This window comes from Drosophila rhopaloa, unplaced genomic scaffold, assembly GCF_018152115.1.
Source record: "Drosophila rhopaloa isolate 14029-0021.01 unplaced genomic scaffold, ASM1815211v1 contig_47, whole genome shotgun sequence".
Taxonomy (NCBI): Eukaryota; Metazoa; Arthropoda; class Insecta; order Diptera; family Drosophilidae; genus Drosophila; species Drosophila rhopaloa.
Window position 1 is genome coordinate 4,031,135 of NW_025335142.1, and position 19,622 is coordinate 4,050,756.

General features: G+C 42.2%; 5 protein-coding genes across 5 annotated transcripts; 2 read left to right on the forward strand and 3 right to left on the reverse strand.

Moving 5' to 3' along the window:
- The first annotated feature begins 1,117 nt into the window (after positions 1-1,117).
- Positions 1,118-12,061, forward strand: LOC108045141 (serine/threonine-protein kinase WNK). Its single transcript, XM_017124362.2, has 11 exons — positions 1,118-1,239; positions 1,980-3,369; positions 3,534-3,706; positions 3,769-6,679; positions 6,742-6,873; positions 8,418-9,257; positions 9,447-9,866; positions 9,941-10,991; positions 11,116-11,180; positions 11,243-11,414; positions 11,472-12,061. The coding sequence occupies exons 2-11, from the start codon at positions 2,455-2,457 to the stop codon at positions 11,600-11,602; spliced, it is 6,810 nt and encodes a 2,269-aa protein (XP_016979851.1). The 5' UTR covers positions 1,118-1,239; positions 1,980-2,454; the 3' UTR covers positions 11,603-12,061.
- Positions 12,062-12,609: 548 nt separating this feature from the next.
- Positions 12,610-13,463, reverse strand: LOC108045142 (V-type proton ATPase subunit e). Its single transcript, XM_017124363.2, has 3 exons — positions 13,247-13,463; positions 13,143-13,190; positions 12,610-13,063 (listed from the first exon to the last, which is right to left on the reverse strand). Exons 1-3 carry the CDS (start codon positions 13,339-13,341, stop codon positions 12,937-12,939), a joined length of 270 nt encoding a protein of 89 aa, XP_016979852.1. The 5' UTR covers positions 13,342-13,463; the 3' UTR covers positions 12,610-12,936.
- A 567-nt stretch (positions 13,464-14,030) lies between these two features.
- Positions 14,031-14,536, forward strand: LOC108045159. Its single transcript, XM_017124384.1, has 2 exons — positions 14,031-14,241; positions 14,332-14,536. Exons 1-2 carry the CDS (start codon positions 14,131-14,133, stop codon positions 14,425-14,427), a joined length of 207 nt encoding a protein of 68 aa, XP_016979873.1. The 5' UTR covers positions 14,031-14,130; the 3' UTR covers positions 14,428-14,536.
- Positions 14,537-14,908: 372 nt separating this feature from the next.
- LOC108045158 (26S proteasome non-ATPase regulatory subunit 4) lies at positions 14,909-16,449 on the reverse strand. The gene is made up of 3 exons (XM_017124383.2): positions 16,356-16,449; positions 16,114-16,254; positions 14,909-16,052 (listed from the first exon to the last, which is right to left on the reverse strand). The coding sequence occupies exons 1-3, from the start codon at positions 16,379-16,381 to the stop codon at positions 15,029-15,031; spliced, it is 1,191 nt and encodes a 396-aa protein (XP_016979872.1). The 5' UTR covers positions 16,382-16,449; the 3' UTR covers positions 14,909-15,028.
- Positions 16,450-16,682: 233 nt separating this feature from the next.
- On the reverse strand, positions 16,683-19,055 carry LOC108045137 (pickpocket protein 28). Its single transcript, XM_017124358.1, has 6 exons — positions 18,902-19,055; positions 18,737-18,836; positions 17,767-18,027; positions 17,503-17,713; positions 16,865-17,450; positions 16,683-16,795 (listed from the first exon to the last, which is right to left on the reverse strand). Exons 1-6 carry the CDS (start codon positions 19,053-19,055, stop codon positions 16,683-16,685), a joined length of 1,425 nt encoding a protein of 474 aa, XP_016979847.1.
- Positions 19,056-19,622: the final 567 nt, after the last annotated feature.

Genomic DNA, 19,622 nt, shown 5'->3' on the forward strand with positions numbered 1-19,622 from the left:
TTTGGGACTCCTAGTGATATTGAATATGGCCTTTAACCTTTACTCTGAGCAAAAATAGAAAATAGAAAACCCTTTACATCGGTATACAAATCCATGTTGCTTACACTAGTTATTGATTTCTGGTTACTGTAGTTTTAAATACAGCATTTTATTATTTTTTCAAATTTTATTTTTTTTTTTTTTTTAGCAAATTTTAAAATTGATTTAAACACTAACGGATTACTAATTTACGGACAGTTAACATATCTGTTAAGTGTCGTCATGTATATCAGGCATACTGACATCCGCAAACAAGGTGGCAGCACCGCCGATAACACTTGTGTAACAATAACGCACTATCGATATATCACGAACACAATACTTTGATTTTTCGTTGTGAAAGTAAAGGGAATTTAAAGCGAAATACTTTGATTTTTCGTTGACTCTCGCCCGCGTCCAATGCAATTTACCCCCCTTGAGGCGGCGACAGATTCCCCCGGAAGCCTGGCAAATCCGCTGTGTTGTAATATGAAAACTTGCTAACTCGAATTACCTTTGAACACCACAATCACAAATTGAAAACCTCGATGCGAACGGTCGGACAGTCGCAGTGCGAGCCCTAGTCCCCATCCCGATCCCGTCGAGCGGAGGACTTCCGAAGAAGCGGAGCGGTGCGGAACCATGACATCATAGCCGTTGCATATGCTTCCTGCCCCGAATCAAATGTACATAAATATGTATGTATAGCCAGCGTACCGCACATACGCACATATCCCTCGCGACAGAACAGAACAAAACGAAGAGCAGAGCAAGTGACGAACGTAGTGCAATCGAAACTAGTGATTCATGGAAAGCGTACACCGCGGCCTCCAGGAGACGGCGGTGCTTCCAGCCAGCTGTAAGCGATATTTAAGACGGCGGCACCCAGCAACAAACAAAAGTGGGTGGAACGGTCACCCCACCTGCCTCTGCCTCTGTCCGTACCCGTGCCTCTGCCACCCCCTCCGCTGAAAGCAGGCCGGTTTCCCCAAGCACTGGCGGAATTTAACCTTGGATCCCATACCCTCCAGTTCTGATCCGCCCCCTTATCCCCTCTCGTTCCAGATTAAACGTGGTGGTCTGCTGCTGAAAATCTTGCAAAATTGGACAAACCCTCTGCGACTTTGTACGACAACAAGAGGTCGTACCTGCGAACCGTGCTCGGAAGGGAAGCGCCATCAGCGAAGATGGTACTACCTCCTGCACCACGCAACCTCAAAGGTAGGTTTAAATCATATAGAGATTTCGTACTACCATAAATGGGGTGAATCTCGAGCTATTTCGATGGCGTATGAAAGTTCAAGTTTCGAACGTCCTGCAAAAAAGCGATTTCAAGTTTTTAATTAGGTGTCACAGAAATTATATATTAATTAATTGAAAAGGTGGTTTAAGTATTACTTCTTGACTTCTAACCAAATTAAAAACATCTGAGGGTTCCAAGCTTAAAGTGTCTTCCTAGGCCAATTCGTGTGGCATATATACGTTAAAATTACCAAAAAAAAAATTAAATTTTTCCAAGTCATCGCCAAGGTAAGTTTGCAAACATATATTGCTTCTTTAGTAACATAAACAAAGTAAATATCTGTATTTCAAGCTTATTCGGAAGTGTCACAGAACCCAAACTAACTACATTAAAATTTTCCTTTAATTAATTTCAAAACATTTTGGTGGAAGTCTTTAAGGCCAATTATTCCAACATATATGCATATGTACAGGATAAAAAATTCGAGAAATTTGTGTTTTTAAATTGTAATTATTACAATTAATAATAAAAGCTATCGCTTTGAGCCTTTAGCATATCGAAGCCGGTAAAAAAAAACTCGTAAGATGAAACCGCCTTATTACTAATATTGATTGTTTATAAACAGTTGAAGGAAATTTACCGAGAATTATCGCGCACTTGCCTTAAGTATTTACCAGTACAAAAATCTAATCAACTTTTACATCCGTTGTTCTTTTAGGAATACCTCCATTTCTAGCGAGGAGCAAATTGTGCAGGGAGCTAATATACAAAAGTCGGGACACCGTTCGCTTAATAGGTCTGCCTCCTCTAGGCAAAAGCCGAACCCGACATCAAAACTAAAAGACACACTGAGCAGAAAGCCCAATCGAAAGCAGGACGCACTTTCTGCACACACGAGCACCAGTAGCACCACATCGATCCAATCATCACCCATCGAGCCAGCTTCTTCTCTGCCCACGCTGCACACCACGCATACACCACCGGCTTCCAGCAAAAGTAACCTTTTTGTGCGTGTCCTGCGACGCTTTTCCAGTAACTCCCTTTCCGGTAAGACGACGGTGAGCCCAAAAATCGAAGTCAACGTACCGAAAGTCAACGATAACAACAACGGCGCTCTAAAGGAACAGCAAACAACCGATGTAGAGGTGCTTTGCTCTCTAGACAACCAGCGCAGAGAACACAATGAGGACAAAATGGACGTCAAAACAGAGCCTGCAGATGCCAAGAGCCACCAGAAAGCTGGTCTAGCTTCGGGCAATTCAAAAAAAGACAAGTCGGCTAAAAATACGTCGCAAGCGGTAGTCTCAGACACCAAGAAAATGGAGGCCAGGAAGTCCTCCTCAGACACGGTGATTGAGCCGCTGATTAAGCAGCAGGCGCCGCTGCACTCGTCCAAGACCACGCCCACGACCCTGACTGCAAACTTCGTGCAAAACATTCGATTTGTGCGCAAAAATGTGGAGCAGTCGGGCAGAAACACCAATCCGCTGCAGTTCGTTGAGCTCGAGACGGAGTTTCCGCGCGACTATGATGACAACATCGAGATGCTGTCCCGCGAGGCGGAGCACCTGGAGGAGCAGTTCCGCACGCCTACCCGTTCGAATGCCACGGATGCCACCGCCCATCAGGTGGCCGGCATCATCGACAACATTATTACCGAAGCGTCACGGAGTCTTACAATCGAAAAGACTGAAGACGATGTGCCATTGAAGTCCTCCACCAAGCACTCCAGCGGCGTCAAGCGCGTTGGCTTTCAGGTCGAGGAGAAGGACGAAACAGAAATCCAGAGCGAAAAGCAGCCAAAGAGCATCGACGATATAGCCAAGAAGTCGGAGAGCGCCGAGGTTAGCGTAGAGGAAGCAACTATCACCGGGTTCTCCACGGATGCATCCGCATCCCTGCTGCCCTCCACGACGACGGTGTCCACCACCTCGTCGGCCACATCGATCACCAAGAGCAAGAGCGATGAGGACGATGACCCAGTGGCCATGTCCCCGTGCGGACGTTTCTTTAAGTACGACAAGGAGGTCGGACGCGGTTCCTTTAAAACGGTCTATCGTGGCCTGGACACGTTGACGGGTGTTCCAGTTGCCTGGTGCGAATTACTGGTGAGTTGGAAAATGAATTAGGCAATCCTTTAAATAATATATATAATTCTAATTATTATTAATTCTTGTAAAATCTTTTTTTAAATGTATTTGGGTCGACATAATTTAAATAAGCATAGTAAACTTGATTATTTTTGAAGGTTCCTATATCTTTATTTTTATAGGACAAGCAAGTGAAGAAAAGTGAACGCACCAGATTCCGGGAGGAGGCAGATATGCTGAAAAAACTTCAGCACCCAAACATTGTGCGGTTCTATACGTATTGGGAGTTTCCCATTGGCCGCAAGAAGAATATAGTACTAGTCACCGAACTAATGTTATCTGGAACTTTGAAATCGTAAGAGTATATATGGCTTTAGTTTGCATTGTTCGGAAATACAACCTCTTATTAACTTACAGCTATTTGAAACGATTCAAGAAAATACACCCAAAGGTATTGAAGTCATGGTGTCGTCAGATCCTGAAAGGCCTCAACTTCCTGCATACTCGTCAATTTCCTATAATTCATCGTGATTTGAAATGTGATAATATTTTTATAACTGGCACCACTGGTAGTGTTAAAATCGGCGACTTGGGCCTGGCAACGTTGAAAAACCGCTCCCACGCGAAATCTGTGATTGGTACGCCGGAGTTCATGGCCCCGGAAATGTACGAGGAGCATTATGACGAGTCAGTGGACGTATATGCCTTCGGCATGTGTATGTTGGAGATGGCCATCTCCGAATATCCATATAGTGAGTGCAAGGGTCCGGCTCAGATCTACAAGAAGGTGATCTCGGGCATTAAACCAGCAGCGCTGGCCAAGGTGGAGGATCCCAACGTGCGCGACATCATCGAACGGTGCATTGAACTAAAGAAGGAGGATCGGCCCAGCTGCAATGAGCTTCTGGAATCGGAGTTCTTCGACGAGGACATCGGCATACGCGTGGAGCCCACTGCTTCGGAACAGTTCCTTTCGGATCCTAGCATCAGCATCATTGAGTTTCGGTTGCGTTTTATGGACCCCAAGAAGCGCTCGTCCCGCCATAAGGAAAATGAGGCGATCCAGTTTGAGTACAACATCCAGCACGACGAGTATGAGCAGATTGCGCAGGAAATGATGAAAGAAAATATTATATCGGAGGATGATTCTCGCGCAGTTGCTCGACTTTTGAAGGTGCAAGTTGTGTCGTTGCTTAAGGAACGTGCCCAGCGTCAAACTCAGATAAAGCTGCAGAACGAGAAGTCGCGTCTGGAAAAACTAGCGTTGCAAAAGCAACGCGAGAGTTTGCCGACCAACGTCGATGAAGATGAGGAAGAAGAGGAGGAGTCCGAAGACGAGGAGGATGGCGTAAAATGGAATCAGCGCCTGCAGCTCAAATATGATCTACTAAACACTGATTCGGAAACTAGCCTGGCTCTCTCCACGAACAGCGTCGAGCCGCAGCAACTGCCAATACGCTCGAATACGTCTATCCCGAACAGTGGCATCCAGCAGTCTGTTCAGGTCCCAGCTCCTGTGGCCGTTACCCAGTTGATCTCGGTGCAGCCGCAGGCTATTGCCTCACCGGCCATTCCCATGCAACAGAAGCCAACCGTGCACTACATCCAACCGCCTCAGCTGGCCTCATATCAAAACTCGAACCCGACGATGCAGGAGATGACCAACAACCAGGTCATCTCACCGACGGGCAGTCAGCAGATGCAACAGCAGCAACCCATTGCTGTACCAACCGTCAATCATCAGATGGTGCCGCAACAGCAAGTCAATCAACAGCAGCAGCAGCCACAAATGATGCAGCAAATGCCCCAGCAAGTTCAAGTGCAGCAAGTGGCCCCGCAACAACAACAACAAACTGTTTTGCCAACGCAACAACAGCCACAAACTGTTTTGCCCCCACAACAACACGAGCAGCAACCACAACAGCAACAACAACCACTTGCAGATCAACAAAAGAGCCACCAGATTCCCTTGCAGCAGCAACTGCAGCAGCTAATGCAGACCAACGTGCAAACACCGGACCTGGCACAGCAGCAGCAAATGGCTCAACAGCAGGCCCAGCAATATTTTCAGCAGCAGCAGCCACAGGTGCCGGTTTCCATGCATCCCAATCAACTTGCACAGCAACAGCAGGCTTACGCGATGCAGCAGGCAGGCCAGCAGCAACAGATATCGCAGCCACTTCAAATTCAGCAACAGATCTTACAGCAGCAGCAACAACAGGCGGCGGTTTCGCACCAACAGCAGATATTGCAGCAGCAACTGGCCCAACATCAGCTACAGCAACTCCAGCAGCAGCAGCTTCAACAGCAGCAACTTCAACAACAGCAGCAACACCAAATCCAACAGCAGCAGCAACAGCAAATCCAACAGCAGCAGCAACAGCAAATCCAACAGCAACAGCAAATCCAACAACAGCAACTCCAGCAGCAGCAACAATTCGTGCAACAATACGGGCAGGTTATGCCTCAACAGCAAATAATATCAGGATCGCAGGTGATTGCATCGCAGCAAATTCAGCAACCTATGCAGATCCCAGTTCAGATGCAAGTGCCACCAACTTCAGTAGCCCCTGCAATGCAGCAATCATTGCCGCAGTCGTACAGCCAGCAGCCTCCGCAAGTGCCACTTGGTGATCCGCAACAGCAGCAGCATACGGGATTTTCGGCCGTACAACCACAGCAACAACTATTTGTGCCACAACCCACACAGCAACCCATCCAGTTGTCCATGCCTTTGGAGCAGCAATTGCAACAGCTCCTGCACAGCCAGCCGCCCCAGCAGCAACAACCACAGCAACCGATAAACCAGCAGCAGCACCAACCCTTGATCCAGCATCAGCAGCCTTTGGTCCAACAGCAACCACAACCGCAGCCACAACTGGCTCCCGTGGTTCAGCAGCAACAGCCCCAACAACAGCAGCAACAGCCCCAACAACAGCAGCCTCAACCAGAACAACACACACAGATTTCTTCGCAAGTCCCTATCCAACAGGATAATCCGCAGCCAATCCAGGTTCACCAAGAACTCACTGTTGCATCGGAAAGTGTGCCTGTTAATAGCGCCCAAACAAATCTCGAAGGTCCACCCAAAGCAGAAACTCAGACATCTGTAGATGCGGAAAAGCAGCAGAAACAACAAGGCACAGCAACACGTTCCCAGAAACCAAGGCGTTCCAACCGGAGCGGCAACGATAGAATTCCCAAACTAAGTGTTACCAGTGTGGACGAGGGCAGCGTCATAAATTGCCACATGGAAAACAAACTCAAAACGATTACATTCAAATTCGACATAGGAGATGTAAATCCAGTTGAAATTGCCAATAAATTGGTAAGACAATTTCTTGATTTAAGCAACACTCAATCTCAATCACAAACTATTTTGCTTTTCAGATCGCCCAAGATTTGCTTTCTAATTGCCAAAGTACAGTTTTTGTGGAAATGATCAATGAAATTGTTGACCAAGTCAAACAGAATCCCAATCAAATCCCTATACCGACTAATTATCGCCGCAATATAGAAAAGGTACATCGCTATTCCAAAATTATTTCCACAGAAATTTCTTTCTTACTCAATGAAGACTATTCTTACAAGACCTTAGGGTTCTTAAAACGCAGAAATGGATACTGTTTGTTGGATGAACAAACACTAATGAATAAAATGATTCACCGATCTCGTGAGAGAATTAACGATCTTTATATTGAATAGCAGAATATTTAATGACCTACTTTCGTATGTCCTAATTGGTGAACAATTTTCACAACCCATTTTTACCCCGATCGAAATTAGTTTAAGTAGTCCAATCTTTTAGCAAAAATTAAATTGTTCACCAAGCATCAAGAATAATTTTTCACAAATATAAATATATTTGTTCATTTCTGAGATATGCTTTTAATGACGATAAGAAATTTCCATTGAGCTTTCACCGCTAATTGATTCAGCCTTCTTCCTTTTCCTCGGAAAAATCTCGACCGATTTTAAGAAAATGATGCAAAAACGATTTCGTAAAATACTTAACTAAGCGATTTTAATATCCATATCACAAAATCCATGTTTTTTGATTGTCTATCCCTACTATAACAAAGCAGGTCCGACACGCGTCTCTAACTCGACAGCGTTCCACGTTTAGGTCACACCAAAGACATAGATCTGTAAGTGTTGAGCGCACTGGGCTTATGTAAACACTTATTTTTTTCCTAGCTAAACTGTTTCTTTACTTATGAGGATTTTCCTTTTATTCTTAGACTATTTCAGAAAATTACTTATATTGAAGATTTTATTATAATTTAATTTATAGTCAAAGTTAGTTTTAATGATTTAATGCCACATCTATTTTCTTAAAAAACCCAACTGAATTTCCGTGTCCGTTTTTTTTAATCAGTTTACGAAGTTTATTCGTGCAGTTATAAGCTATCAACATATAACTTTCTAAACTTTATTTTTTATGAGTAAACGACCATGTTAAAAAATCTTGCTGATCGGCGACCGTATTCTTTAGCTGTTATAGGAGCGGGTAAAATTAGCAAAATTTTGCTGATTTCGACGAAGTATTATGCGTATGTTTTTTGTTTTTTTTTCGAATTCATCCCTTGAGTTGAATATATACGATATGTGTCATATGTATATTTGCGCAGTGTACGCTGTCATCCATTTTCAATATGAATACAGCGGTATTCAAAACTTCGGATTGACGAAGTTAGCTTCTGTTCTTGTCCCATTTTGCAAAACCAAATGTATATATTTGTTTGTTTTCTATCTTGAAAGAGATCCCAACAAGATGTCAGCAAATAAAGCTAACGAACTGCTGTTGGTTTTGGAAATATCTTTCATTTTTATCAACTCCTTTGATATTAACTGTATGCCAAGAAGCCAAATATTAGGACGAACTTCTCTATATCTTATTTTTAAAAGCTTTTATATATAATCCTTTTATAATAAAAAGTGGACCTAATTTATTTTCTTACTTATTTTAATTTCACTTTTTATACATTTTTATTTGAAATAATAATGTATACGCACTGGTAAATTTGATTGATTACTTCAACTCACGTGTAACTAACTTATTCTAGCGGGATGAAACCGCCAGCGACATTACAAAGATGTTTGAACCCACTATCCATGGTGTTGAAACTCTGCCTTCCGGCGGAGGAGGCGCTGAGCCATTGAACCCCAATTTAACTTTCGAAGCTAGGTCCAACTTATCGAATCCGCAAGAGCCGCAGTTGAATGTTGGAACTCCACCCACAACCACTTCGACCATGTCTTCCTCATCAACCGCATCGAGGGATGCGCCTAATAGCAGCAATGACGTGACCATCGGATCTGGATCCGTATCTCGCAAGACAAGCACAGCCTCGGAATACACTTCGCTGTCTATTGACTATATGCCCGACAGCAACATAACTCCAACTGGTCCGGAACCACCTTTCGACGATGGCAAGGACAAGTCACTGAATGTGCATCAAAAGCCTTGCTCCCTTGCTATCGCCAGAATGCAAAAGCTTTTGGAGTCGGCCGGCGGAGGGGCTCCTCGGAGCCTGAATCTGCCCTTGAATCGTAACATACAGGAGATTCAGGAGGACTTGAAGCATACTAGAAGCCTCGACGACTTGACCGCTGTAAAAATAACCTTTGACATGCCTAATAAAGCCGCATCGGAGCCTTCGGATGACCCTCAGCCATCCAATGCGGTAGAAGCAGATAAGTCGAAAGATAAATCCGCCCAGGCAGTGGGAGCCCAGGGAACCGGCGCGGCCAACACTCTGGAGCAGTTAAAGATAGAACTGGAGAATATAACTCACGCCCACGCTTTTGCCTCCGCTGTAGTGGCCTCCATCAATAACAGAGCTCCTCACCAGGCCTCCCCTGCCATGTCTTCACTCAAGGCTACTTCTGGACAACCTCAAGAGGTAAGCATGCTACCTTTTTTAGTATTTAATATTGCTGAGATAAAATCTTAAAAAGTCTGATTTTGTTATTGGTTTTTTACTACAACAAAATTAGTAATTTTAACTTAACGAGACCTTGATTTTTTTGTCATTTAAAAATATTTGTAAAAATATTTGATATATTAAATATATAATTTTTACTAATCTTAGATAAACAAGTCAAATAACGGAGGAGGAGCATCCGCACCCTCAGTGGGTCAGAATACTCCCACTGCAGCTTTGACATCCGCCAGGGGCTCTGGTTCCTCCGTCTACAATTCACGGCGCACTTCCATCGACAACAGCATGGGCTCTGATGTGCACTTGCACACTGCCACTAATCTTGAAGGGACGATCAGTAATTCGGATCTTACTCCAACTGAAGCATCAGTTGCAATTACCATAGGCACGGGCCACGAGAAGCAACTGTCTAAGCAGCCTAGCTTGGAAAAACCATCGACCACATCCATTTCGACCAACAACAGTGAACCGCCGCAAAGAAATCCCAGTAATGGATCACTTAATCAGAACTCAATAGCAGATTTGGAAAAGAAATTGGCGGCTTTGCGAAATACCGAAAACGCAGAAGAGGTAAGATTCAAGAAAGCAGACCTGTCTTATCTTTATCCAAAAATGTACTTATTTCAAACTTTTTCCGTTTACAGTCTGGTCCGGCCACATTGTCGGTTGTACCTAAGCAAATTGAAGAGGTCGTGAATCCGAGTGCCCGTAAAATTTCGCGGTTCAGTGTCAGTCGTGTGCAAGAGCAGAAAAATTCAACCGGTGTGGAGGAACCTGCACAAGGGCAATTGAAAATCGACCTACAAGTGGCAGGCGCTGGAGGCCAGGTGCAGACCAACAATTCAGTGCCGAACGGCAGTGTCGTCAATACTCCAACCGAAGTCATCAGCTCGCCCATTCAAAATGTTCCGCTGGCCATTAACGGAATACAGTTGATTTATCAACAGCCTCAGCAGATCCACCAGTTGCCTGGTGGAGCCTCCACTTCTACGAGTGCAACAGGAAGTCAGTGCATTGTGGTTCCCCAAGTAATTAATCAGAATGGGACCCACATACAACAAATGTCTAATCTACAACAACAACAGCAGCAGCTTGTGCATCCCAATATGCCACAACAGCCTCAGCAGACGCCACTCAATGGGCATCCACCCATGGTCAACAGTCTCCAGCAGCAGCCACCACAACAATCCATGCCGATGCAGTCGATGCAGCCGCAGCAGCAGAATCAAATGCCTCTAATGTCGCAACAACAGCAGCAGATCCTGATGCAGCAGCAACAACAGCAGGGATCCCAGCAGGGATCGCAGCAATTTAACTTGTCTGGGACACAGCAGACTCATCCCCAGCATCAATTCATTCAGACGCAGCCCAACCAACTTCACTCGCTTCCGCCCCAAGTGGTGAGCATGGCCCAGGCAATACCGCATCAGCTTCCTCCTATGCAGACTATGTCGGCTCAGCAGCAAATGATCTCGCAACAACAGCATCAGATGCAAATGCAATCACACATGCAGCAACAAAGTGTGCCGGGAATGTACGGCCAGCAGACTGGAGCTCGTGTGGCTGCGCCACAAAACTTCCAAGGCGCTGTCCCTAATCATTTGTTGCAACAGTCACCTCTGATGGCATCCCAGCAGCCTGCACAGCCCATGCAACACGTTATGCAACCGATTTTTAACGCATCGTCTGGTGAAGGTAAGCAATATGTAAAGCTAATTATTCTTATAATCAACGTTCGCAAGCCGATAACTTCTATAGCAACAATTTTTGTTGATTATACTATGTCATTAATTTTCTTATTAATGTATTATCCATGCAGTTGCCGAAGAGCCAGTGTCTTTAGCAGCTACGCATCCACACTTATTACCAAGCGATATACAATCCGTAAGATTTATCCATATATTATTTAATTATTTGGGGTTTTCTAGAATCTTTGTTTTCTGCAGGATATAAAGCACAATTTAGACTCGTTGGTCAACCAGTTGTGCAACACGCGCTTGGGCACTAACCAGCACCAACGCCTGTTGTTGTTGCGTCAGAGACAACTCATCGAAGAGGACGAGCTGCGTCTTAAGCATTATGTGGAATACGAAAAGTTTCAAAAGGCACTGCGCCAATGTAGGTTATTTTGATCATGTTAGAAAATAACAAATTAAACTTTTATGATTTTTTCAGCTATTAGCACAAACGTTCCAGCGACTGCAGCTTACTATTCTACAGCTGCCGCACAGCTTCCAACTAATTTGGCAGCTCAAGCAGCACCGTCCTCATCGAATCCGACATCCACTAGCTCCGCAAACACATAACTGCGCTAACTGTTTTGCTTCATGCACCTTTGACAAGCCATACTAACAGCTCTACTCTATGTTCTCGGCAATATAATTGGCTCGAGTGTGAGGACGTGGATCTGGAGGTAGATTTTAAGTAAAAAGTTGTCGAATGTTACGGGGTTGTCTGTAAATATTAGTCAAACGCTTCTTGTTGATATGCCATTGTTTTAAACTTTTCTTTCTGTTTCACTTTTAATTTAAAATTCCTAATTTCCAATTCTTGGCTTTCGTTTATTTGTTTAAAATAAATATTAAATTTTTGTATGAACTTTTAAAGCAAATTGTACATTTTATTAGTAAAAAAAACTGTAAATAAACATTTCGATAATGTAATAATATAACAATGCATATAGGAATATTATATATTAGTCATCATTTATTCAAAGTGATGTATACATACTGCGTAGTTACTAAATAAATAACTTATTACCGAAATGTTTTCTATTATTTCCTTTACAATGATTATGTTTCATATACCACCAGATTTTGAAATCTTTTATCGAAAAAAATGAAGATTTCCAAGGGTATTATTAAAACTAATTAAATTAGTTTCAAAATACACTGCGTCACCAACTTCTGAACTCGTAAAGTTTTTTTTACTCTTAAAACAAAAATGTATTTAAACAAAGATATTTGTTGCATTGAAAAATTCGATCCAGATATAAAGAACGAAGTCATTTGCGACTGCATACTTATCTTTATCACCAGGTAAGTCGATATACAAATTTCAGTTCGATTGTACCTAAACAAGATTTAATACGGTCATATATGGGTAGAATAAAAATTTCCCCGACTTAATAGATAAGGGGATATAATGGCCCCGTACATTTCATAGTGGACCGCGCCTCAAAATATGCTTCAAACTTTAACCATTGACACAGTATCACCTGCTAAAGATGGAGTCCTTTCAGCTACAGAATTTTACAAAAGTACTTTTTAAAAAAAAACCCAATAGTTTTTTGATTAATGAATAAAAAACAAACTTCTGAATAACAATCATATGTATTTAGTTGAACACTTTTAGCATTAAGTGTAAATTTACTTTATTACAAGTTTCAATCTTTTTTTAAGACACTCGGTTGATTGGGAATGCTTGGCCAAAAGTCAAGGTTAACATCATACTTTTGCACGTACTAAATTTACAAATATGTTGTTTCTCTATGATTTTCTATAACGGGTTTGTCGAAAGATTAATCTCTCCTACAATTTACTTTATGCTTCGAACATTAAGTTGAAATTAATAATACAGAATGCAAGAGCATCCAGGGTAAAGAAACAATAACAAAACATGTGAAATGAATACATTATGATTAGACGGCGACATCCATAGTGTTTTTGATTTCATTGCCCCACTCGCGGGCCATGATCATGATCTCGTTCATGCTTAGTTTGGGTCCGATCAGCGGGTTCAGCTGCGTCATGTAACAGCACAGCCAGCTGCAATGGAAAACGTCATAGATAAGTCTCAGGATTATGTTAATTAATCCACCCAACCAGAAAGTTAATTAGTACTTACAATAGCCAGCACGTTGCTGCGGTGAGCATCAGGCAGCATTGAGTCACCCTGAAAAAATCAAATTAGTTAGTGGCCGTTTCCTTAAAGTTAAGTAAACACCTTACCCCCTATTGGGACCTCGGGCGAAAAAGGGGCAGATAATGCCAATAAAGGCCCAAATGCTGGTGATGACGATCGGGGGCACCCACTCGGAAACCATTTTGCAGGCTAAAAGGATCGACACGAAGTGTTTTAGGGCAAAATAAAAAATAAAAAGTGGACAACGCGATCACGAAACTTTTTCTCGAGCAACGAATATCACATGACGGACATGGAACATGGGACAATGCATCAGTGGGACCCTCGGCGCCTATCGTTGATATCCAAAGACTTAAAATGGTCACCCTGAAACGCCCTGGTGAATTTTTTCCACTGCGTTTCGCGTTTTCTTCAATTTAAATTGTGTGACTTTTTGTTTAATTTGGCTGCAAATTATTATTTTGTATCATCAAAAAAACTATACTTACATTCTCAGAAGAATATTTAATTTTTGATCCCTTAAATTTTCGAAGTGCGAAACAATATGATCTGTTTGTACACATTCTGTAGACTAACAATATAACTAAATATAACTAAATACAAATTTCCAATAACGAGTATTTGTATTTTTTATTCATAAAAATCATAAACGGTTCCTGCTCAATATCGAATAAAATATTTTTAACTTTCAGAACCTTCTTTTTCTTTTATTTATCTTTGTACTTTTATTATGATATTCGAAAACTAAAAATAAGTGAAAAAACTTTACTTTCAGAAAGTTATAACTTAAGCAAATATAAAGCATAGGGAAAACCCTAATTTGTACTAAACAACAGCGATTGCTTTTCGTGTCACGGTGAAAATCGCGGGACTATTACCATCTCTAGTGAATGTCAAATCGTTAAGAAGAAGCATTCTAACCTTACAGCATTAATTTTCGCCTACGAATTTTCCGAAGAAGATTGTGAAAATGTTCCAAAACAGTGCTGCCCGCCTCCTGGTCCCTACTATCCGTAGCGCCATGCAGAGCCGTTGCCAGTCGGTGGTTTCCGGACCCCCAACCCAGCACGTCTCCACCGCCGTAAGTTTTTGCTGGTTGCATAACGAGGATGTCTCCGAAACCCACATTCCTCCCAATTACCAAATACTAAAATCCAATTTTGTTTTGCAGGAGAAGGTGATCCTGGGTGGCGGCTTTTGCGCTGCTTCCTTGTTCATCCCCGCCTGGGTGCTCTACCACATCCGGGACTACAAGGGCGAAAAGTAATCTGCATTCGTCACCCCACATAGTTAATACCAATGTAAAGTAAAGAGTGTCAATACGTAAATAGGGCCCTTGAGATAGGGAAATAAACTATAATGGATTGAAACACAAATTAATTACGTTATTATTGTGTTATGTTGTGCTTTACCTTGTCTATTAAGTGTCTAGATCAGCAACTAGTCATGATGCAAAAACTATAGAAACTATAAAAACAATAGGTAAAAAGCCAGCTTCCTAGTTCACCTGCTTTTCGATTTTTTCTTCTATCCATTTAACTTTGGGTCAACCTTTTTTGACCAATTGTGATAGTTATAAAATTACATCGATAAATATTCCCTCGAAAGTTATTAAATCGATAATAATTGTCCAGAAGCTAACCCCATGTCTATATCAAATCTAAATGCATTAGATAAAATACTTTCGGCGAGTCAGACTCAATTTTTGCATTATATCCGAAGTCGACAAATTAATTTAGTCAGTGGCATTTCATGTGTATTTGTTTATATATTTTCACTTGAAGCATAATTTTAAAGGGGCTACAAATGATTTTAATGGGCATACAAATGCTTTAAACGAGCTTATAAGATATAATCATAGATGCGTTTTACTTTTTCTGCGAGTCCTTGCCGTCGCCCTTTTTGTCCTTGTCCTTGTTCAGCGAACCGACAGCGTCGCGTACTGCCTCCGACTGGGGATCAACCCCGGGCAGGTTCTCCAGCACGCTCTGCAAGAAGGCCGGATCCCCGATCACCTCCGAATAGTCCTCGTCCACGTCCATGGGGGCATTGGCCTCGTCCGTCTTTGGGCGCTTCGCTTGCTGGGTGACCGTGTCGTCGGGTGCATCCTGCATGGACATCTGCATGGCGAAGGCGATCTGTTCCTCCTCAGTCATGTTGGCAAAGTCCGGCAAGTTGTCCTCGGGTGTTTCAGTAGACAGGGCCAAAGCGCGCTGCAGCATGGCCTCCTCGGTGTTGGCCTCGTTGTCGGCTCCTGCACTTTCGACATTGCCAGGTCCTGAGCCTGAGCCACCGCCTCCGCCGCCAGCATCGCCTCCAGTCGGTGCTGTTCCATCAGGGTTGGCGCGCCGCTGCTCGCTTTCCTGGCGCTGGCGCTGCTCCTCCATGGACACACGCAAGGCTAGAGCCAGTTCCGGGTCCTCGTTGGGATCTACACCAAATTCAAAAACGTTGCCGCCCAGTCCAGCTCCGCCCAAGCCATCCTCGCCCTGGATGATAGGTGACGAGAGCAAAGCATCCGACAGGGCGGATCCCCGTGGCACACTGACCAAATGGGAGCCAGTGCCGTCCTTTCCGTTCAGCGCGTTGATGAATGCGGTAAGCGTCTCGTTGTTGTTGCCATGATCGCCAAAGCTGACAATATCCACGTTGACCTTCTCCTTCTTAAGGCGCTTGGCCTGCTTTACCAAATCCCCTTCCTCGTGATTGATGGGCGATCCCACAAAGACCACAATGCGCATCTTGTGGTTCTTTCCCTGGCGATGCTTCAGCACCAAGTGGGCAATGCGGATTCCTGTCAAGAGGTTTATTTCGCCTTTTGGCTGGATGAGATGCATCTTCGAAAAGATCCGGCCCACATCGCTGGTAAGCGTGGCCAGCACTTCCACGGTGCTGGTGAATAATTAATGGTAACCATGAGTATAAGGGCGAGTTACGGAAGCTCCATACTTACTTGGACAATGTCATCAGGCCGACATTGTTCTCAGGATTGGACCGCAGTTTGGTGAGACAGACAAGATTGATGCCATCTTTCTGGACGTTCAGACGGGTGGGAAAATAGTCTCCATTGCGCTGGTAGTCGCTGTTATCAAAGCTGTGAAAACACGAATTATGAGTACCTGGAAGTGCGCCATCAAGTACAATACGACAAAACTAGCAAAATAGCTTTGTGTTGGCTAAAAACCAATCATTTACCATATCATAGTACTCTCCAGAACCATTTTCGTATTTTTGCTTGTCACTTTGCCACTGAACTGTAATTTCCCAGGGCTGCCAGGCGTTTGTTCGTATTTCGTCCGTATTAATATGCTAGATCTGTATGACCGTTTTCCGGGATTTTCGTTCCATTCCATTCTATTTCAAAAATGTATCCTTAAATTTAAAATCAAATAAACTTCCTAACATTTACTCTTTTGTTTTTTTTATTTTTTGTGCAATAGTGCGTTAAATATAAAATTCAGCAATGTACTTATGATGGTCTTTTCTTTTAAAGATTTAGTAATCTGAAAAAGTTTTTATAGATTAAAGCAATAACAGAAACAACATCGTTAAAATTAAGAAAATAAGGTATATTATTTCGGCAATGAAGATTACACTAAAGCCAATCATTAGGCTCATTATGCCACCGGTTAAAGCTGGAAAAGGCAAAAAATATATGAGTAAGCACATTATTTCAAAACTCAAAAACATAAAAGATATCATACCCATATATTCAGTTGGTCCCGTATAAGAGGTCCTCACGTTGCTTCTAAAATAGTTTTCGGTGTGAAAGAAGTTTACGACCGCCAAGTTATTTCTAATGTAATCACTTGAAAAATTCTTCAAGTAACTGCCCTGGGCTTTAACGTCTTTTTGGCTAAATGGTGTGGTAAAAGCATCGGGAAAGAAAATTAAATCGTGGCAGCTGGTCAGGCAAAGCTCCTTGCACTGAGAACTCTTTACGTCGAAAATCTGTAACTCGGCACTGTTCAGACATTCAAAGTGCACCACATCGCACATTGTAGCGTTTGGATACACAAGTGGTAAATAATAAGGAATACAATTGCAGTGTCTTAGAAAATACAAGGAGTCGCACTCTGCTTCGCAATTTCTACGCGTATAATAGCGATAAAAAAGCAGTTCTTGTTCGTCACTAAAAATGCATTGCCGCTTCGTCCTATGAATTTTCCTAATGTTAGGTAGCGCCTCAAAACTCCTAGCTATGATGCGAAAACTTGTCTGATGGCCAATCATCACTGGTAATCCAGACTCCTTCATGCGAGGCTGGTCAATCGGATTATATAGGAGTACCTAACAAATTGAATTGGAATTAGTTCACCAGAAACGATACAAAGTCACTTACTTTGAATCCCTGTCCATTTGTCGAAGAGCAAAAGTAATCGTTAACGTGGCCGTTGAGAATAATTTGGAGACCCTTAGTAGTACCTGCTCCAACTCCCGGACGGGGATAATAGCTTGAAGGTAATCGCTGTGGGTAGCCTGCAATAGGATCCCAATCCACGGCGATGTCTGCAAACCTTCCCGACGAAGTGTAGTCCCGAATGTAAGGCGATCTGCAAGTTAATCAATGGAAACACTCGTTTTCTTCCGTTTCGAGAAAACTTACTTGAATTTGTATAAATAATACGGATGCAAAAAATTGAATATGCAGCACAATCCTTCGTCAACGAATACTTCTCTGAAGATATCGGTGCAAGATATTTTTTGTTGATGGAATGTACAGGACACTATTAGATCCGCGCACTTCTCAGAAACATTAAAAATGAAATTCGGAAAAGTTTCATCTCTTTGCTGAATATCCACATATTGTGAGTAATTAGATTCCTTATTACAGGTTTTTTGAAGCATCGCGTAACGCAGGGATCCCCTGAAAACGTTTATGATATTACTGATTTAATGGTTTTTATACCCTTGCAGAGGGTATTATAATTTCAGTCAAAAGTTTGCAACGCAGTGAAGGAGACATTTCCGACCCTATAAAGTATATATATTCTTGATCAGCATCACCAGGAGAGTCGATCTAGCCATGTCCGTCTGTCCGTCTGTCCGTCTGTCCGTCTGTCCGTCCGTCTGTCCGTCTTTCTGTCCGTCCGTCCGTCCGTTTCTACGCAAACTAGTCCCTCAGTTTTAAAGCTATCTGCTTGAAACTTTCCCAAAAGTTGTCTTTCTATTGCAGGTAGTATATAAGTCGGAACGAGCCGGATCGGGCCACTATATCATATAGCTGCCATATAACTGAACGATCGGAAATGCCATAACTTTACTGTTTTTAAAGTTAGGTAGTTAAAGTTGGGATTATCTATGGGTTTTATTTTTGGACAATCAATCCGACCTGCCAAATTTCATAAGGATCGGCCGACCATATCCTTTAGCTGCCATATAACTGAACTATTGGAAATGACATAACTTTGGTGTTTTTAAAGTTAGGAAGTAGGGATTTTTTATGAGTATTAAGAATGCATCATATGAATAACCGATCCGATTTTGGAGAATATAATTTACAGAATATTCTGCAAGGGTATATCAACTTTGGCTCCGCCCGAAGTTAGCTTTCCTTTCTTGTTAAGTATACTTACGGATTTAAATGCTGAACTTTCGATTTTTTGGCCTGATTCATATTGCAGACCGTTATTGCCGGGAAAGGGATTTGCTCGATGGGAGTCATGGTAGAACTAACTGCAATAAAAAGTAATCAATGTTTTAGGAACTGAATAATTAAGCCATAGAGAGTTAATACTCACTCCCAATAATCACTGGAGTGCTGTCCCATTTACTATAAATTCCAACAGCCAGGTTTACGGCCACAAAGACCACCAAAGCGAAAATTAGAGTAAAGTAAAGCTTCACCCACCATGGTAAACTAGTATCACTGATAACATATCTAAGCACCTCCATTGATGTATTCCTTAGAAACCTTTTCTCTCTTTTTTGTCCTAAGCTTAATATCTTTCCATGAATATTTTTTATGAAACTCATTCTTGCTATCTTGAGGCCACGAAACTTATGACTTTTAAAAGCGTTGTCCTACAACTATTAACCTTTGGCAAACTCTAGTAACTCTAGAGTAAGTAAACTTAATACACTAGCTAACAAATAGCGCCGCTTTGATAGTATTTAATATATTCTACTGATTCATGCTTTTTACTCTTTTGATCTTGAGAAAACTTATAAAGTACTAGATATAAATATTCCATTTTGTAATAATAACTGATTTTTGATCTGTTCAAAAAAAAAACTTTGCTACAAAAAAAAAGGAAGCAGATATGAATTTTCATTGATAGAAGTATGGTGACTAGTGTTATCACTATTATTGCGTCATTAGTGGTACTAATTAAATGAAGCCTTCATTATATCCACGGAAACACTAATTAAAATAAACCGCTGGGTGGTAATTAAATCCGTCTATTAGTAAATTAATTTTCAAGCTTTGATAAAAACATGAACTTTTGTCCTACATATCTA